General features: G+C 54.4%; 1 protein-coding gene across 1 annotated transcript in view; it reads right to left on the bottom strand.

The window, feature by feature from the left end:
* LOC105525906 (putative SEC14-like protein 6) overlaps nucleotides 1-3,355 on the bottom strand; it is a gene marked incomplete at its 3' end in the record, with an annotated part of 26,914 nt that overhangs the window by 7,382 nt on the left and 16,177 nt on the right. The window contains 5 exon segments of the mRNA XM_011961700.1: nucleotides 425-520; nucleotides 1,024-1,125; nucleotides 1,127-1,213; nucleotides 1,296-1,355; nucleotides 2,488-2,531. Of these exon segments, the coding sequence (XP_011817090.1) occupies nucleotides 425-520; nucleotides 1,024-1,125; nucleotides 1,127-1,213; nucleotides 1,296-1,355; nucleotides 2,488-2,531 (389 nt within the window).

Genomic DNA, 3,355 nt, shown 5'->3' with positions numbered 1-3,355 from the left:
AAACACACCAAGTTCGTGCGGGACATGATTCGGGAGGTGTGTGGCTTTGCCCCGTACGAGCGGCGCGCCATGGAGTTACTAAAGGTCTCCAAGGACAAACGGGCCCTCAAGTTTATCAAGAAAAGGGTGGGGACGCACATCCGCGCCAAGAGGAAGTGGGAGGAGCTGAGCAACGTATTAGCCGCTATGAGGAAAGCTGCTGCCAAGAAAGACTGAGCCCCCTCCCCTGGCTTCTCCCTGAAATAAAGAACAGCTTGACACACACACACACACACACACACACACACACACACAAAAGTAAGAGCTGCAAACAGGGCCTGTGGGCAGGCAGTCACCTGGCAGTGAGGAGAGAGACACCGACAAGTGGAGGGTAAAGACCCAGGCATCTGACCACTCACCCATGCCCGTGGCAGGGTCACCTCACCTCCTAGAGCAGCTCTATTCCTGGCTTCCACAGATGCCTCAGGCCCAGCCCCTCAAGATCAAAAACAGCTGTGATTTTCTCCGCCTTCTTCCCCAGCTGCAAGGGAATGACGGGGGTGAGACCCTGTGAGGGTCACTGCCCCAACCCCTATCCAAGATGGGGCTGGGCCTGAGCCCAGGGCACTGGCCTGGCTTGTCTCGGCTTGCATGGCATGGAGATGGGGGGAGGGAAGGGGCCATCCCACAGGATGCCAGGACTGGAGTGGCCCAAGGACCGCCCTCTTTGTGTCTGTCCATGGGAGGGCAAATTGCTGTATTGCAGTTCCCTCTTTGGTCCAGTGAGGCTGAAATCCCTGTCCCTCTCATCCAATGAGGCTGCAGAGGGCAGTGTGGCCCAGTGGGTTGAGTGGGCTTTGGGGCCAGTTGGGGGAGAAACGAGTCCCAGTTTAGCCACATACTGTGTGGCCTTGGGTGGGTCCTTGGCCTCTCTGAACCTGCATTCACTCCTCAGTACCAGGAGGAAGGTGAATTCTGGGTGTGGGGCTCAGGGGGTGAGGGTGCTATGTCCCGCTGCAGCCGCCCAGGGTGGCACCCACACACCTTCTGACTCTGCAGCTCACACTCCCGCAGGGGCAGCTCACAGCTCTGGAAGCTGTCGCTGAGCAACTCCTGTTTGGAGGCCGAGAGCAAGAGGCCCTTGGGGGTCCAGGCTTCCCATGATGTGGTACCAGACAGGGCTGCCCTCACCGTCCTGGCCGCATGTGCCGTTGGCGTTGTACAGCCTGACCACCTGGATGCATACGCAGGAGACGGGGCTCAGTGCCGAGGGCCGAGGGCCCAGGGATCAGGGCATGGGTTTGAGAGATGCTCACCTCTGGGGGCTGCCAGGCAAGGATGCTGGCCAGGTCTTGTTGCTTCCGGAACTCCATATGCTGCAGAGACATGGCAGGAGGTGGTGAAGTTTCTGCCTGTCCCAAAGACCTCTGTGGATACCTGGGGATACCAGGCCAGGTCCCTCTGCCTGCAACAACTAAGGGCTTGCCAGAGCATCCTCAGGCTCCACTGACATAGAATTGGGGAATGGAAACAGGATGGGGACATGCATCTGAGAGGCCAGGAGAGACCCAGAAAGGAACAGGGGAGGCCTGCACTCTGCAGCTGTCTCCCCCTGCATCCTTCCAGATGTTTCCCATGGCCCCTCCCGCATGGCCACCCTGGGAGTCAGACTCTCCTCCCTGACTTCCAGTTGCCCTTAAGCAAAAACTTATACCCCTTACAAGGCCTGCAGGGCCTGGCTGATGGGTTGGGGCCACCCATGCAAACTCATCACTTCTCTTTCTCTCTCCAACACGATCTCCGTGTGCTCCTAGAATATACCAGCTCAGGCCAGGCACAATGGCTCACGCCTATAATCCCAGCATTTTGGGAGGCCAAGGTGGGTGGATCACCCGAGGTCAGGAGTTCAAGACCAGCCTGGCCAACATGATGAAACCCTGTCTCTACTAAAAATACAAAAATTAGCCAGGTGTGGTGGTGCATGCCTGTAATCCCAGCTACTTGGGAGGCTGAGGCAGGAGAATCCCTTGAACCTGGGAGGCAGAGGTTGCAGTGAGCTGAGATCACGCCATTGCACTCCAGCCTGGGCAACAGAGCAAGACTATCTCAAAAAGAAAAAAAAAAAAAACACACCAGCTCATTCCCACCTCAGGGCCTTTGCATGGGCTGTGCCCTCCACCCTGATCTTCACATGCTTGCTTCCTTTTGGGCATTCATGTCCCTACTGAAATGTCCCTGATCTCTCTTCCCTCTTTTCCTGTTTTGCTGTCTTCATTGTACTTTCCATTCTCAGGAATTGTCTTCTTTGTTCCTCTGGTTTCTTTTTTCTCTCTTTCCATCACTGCAGTCTCCCCAGCGCCTAGTGCTGGGCCAGGTTTACCTTCCAGTCTCAATGAATGGGTGTTCCATGAATCAATGAATGGATGGATTAATGAATGAATAAATTTGTGCCTCAGACTTGGGATAGGAAACAGGACCAGGCTAGGCAGGGAGAGGTGTCAACCCCACCTTCCGCAGCAGGTCCTCTGATTTCTGCAGGTCAAAGCTCCAAGCTGCAACAAGAGACAAGGTTATGGTTGTGGAATTCTAGAGGCTCACTCCAGGTGTCAGGCGTCTGAGCCCAAGCCAAGCCATCGCATCCCCTGTGACTTGCACGTATACACCCAGATGGCCTGAAGTAACTGAAGAATCACAAAAGAAGTGCCTGTAATCCCAGCTACTCGGGAGGTTGAGGCAGGAGAATCACTTGAACCCCGGAGGCAGAGGTTGCAGTGACACTGCTTGAGCCCAGGGGTTCGAGACCAGCCTAGGCAACATAGTGAGACTCTGTCTCTATAAAAAGAAAAAACAAAAGAAAAATTATATATAAGGTTGCCTAATGGCCATGGTGAGATTATGGATGATTTATAGAAATATCGTTGTGTTTTTCTTTTTCTATACCTTCCAGATTTTCCATGATAAATGGGCTCTGATTTTATAATCAGAAAAACACCCAGTGGATGTTATAAACAAATGGGAGTAAGGTCCTAGCAGCCCCAGAAGGCTGTCAATGCAGTCCTCTGCCCCGAGCCCAGCCCCAGCTGGGCTGTCACCCGGCTTTCTAGGAGTCAGCCATCGGCTCACTGGCTTTGCAGCAGCACTTCCACCGAGAGCCTGTGGCTGGTGAGAACCACGTGGTTTCACTTGGTCCCCAGGGCCTTGGGGAGTAGTTCTCACATTGATTTCACCTGGGCATCATAACAACCATGAAAGGTGCTGGTGTGGGGGAAGAAAGTCTCATTCACTATGAGGAAACTGAGGGCCCAACAGAAGGGGGCCATTGGCCCCAGGTCTCATACATGAAAGGACAGCCCCTCCACACCTGTGGGTGTTTCTC

Source organism: Colobus angolensis, unplaced genomic scaffold (genome assembly GCF_000951035.1).
Source record: "Colobus angolensis palliatus isolate OR3802 unplaced genomic scaffold, Cang.pa_1.0 Scaffold565, whole genome shotgun sequence".
In the NCBI taxonomy this organism is placed as follows: domain Eukaryota; kingdom Metazoa; phylum Chordata; class Mammalia; order Primates; family Cercopithecidae; genus Colobus; species Colobus angolensis.
Note: the sequence above shows the minus strand (reverse complement) of the source record. Positions and strands in the feature narration are given on the sequence as shown.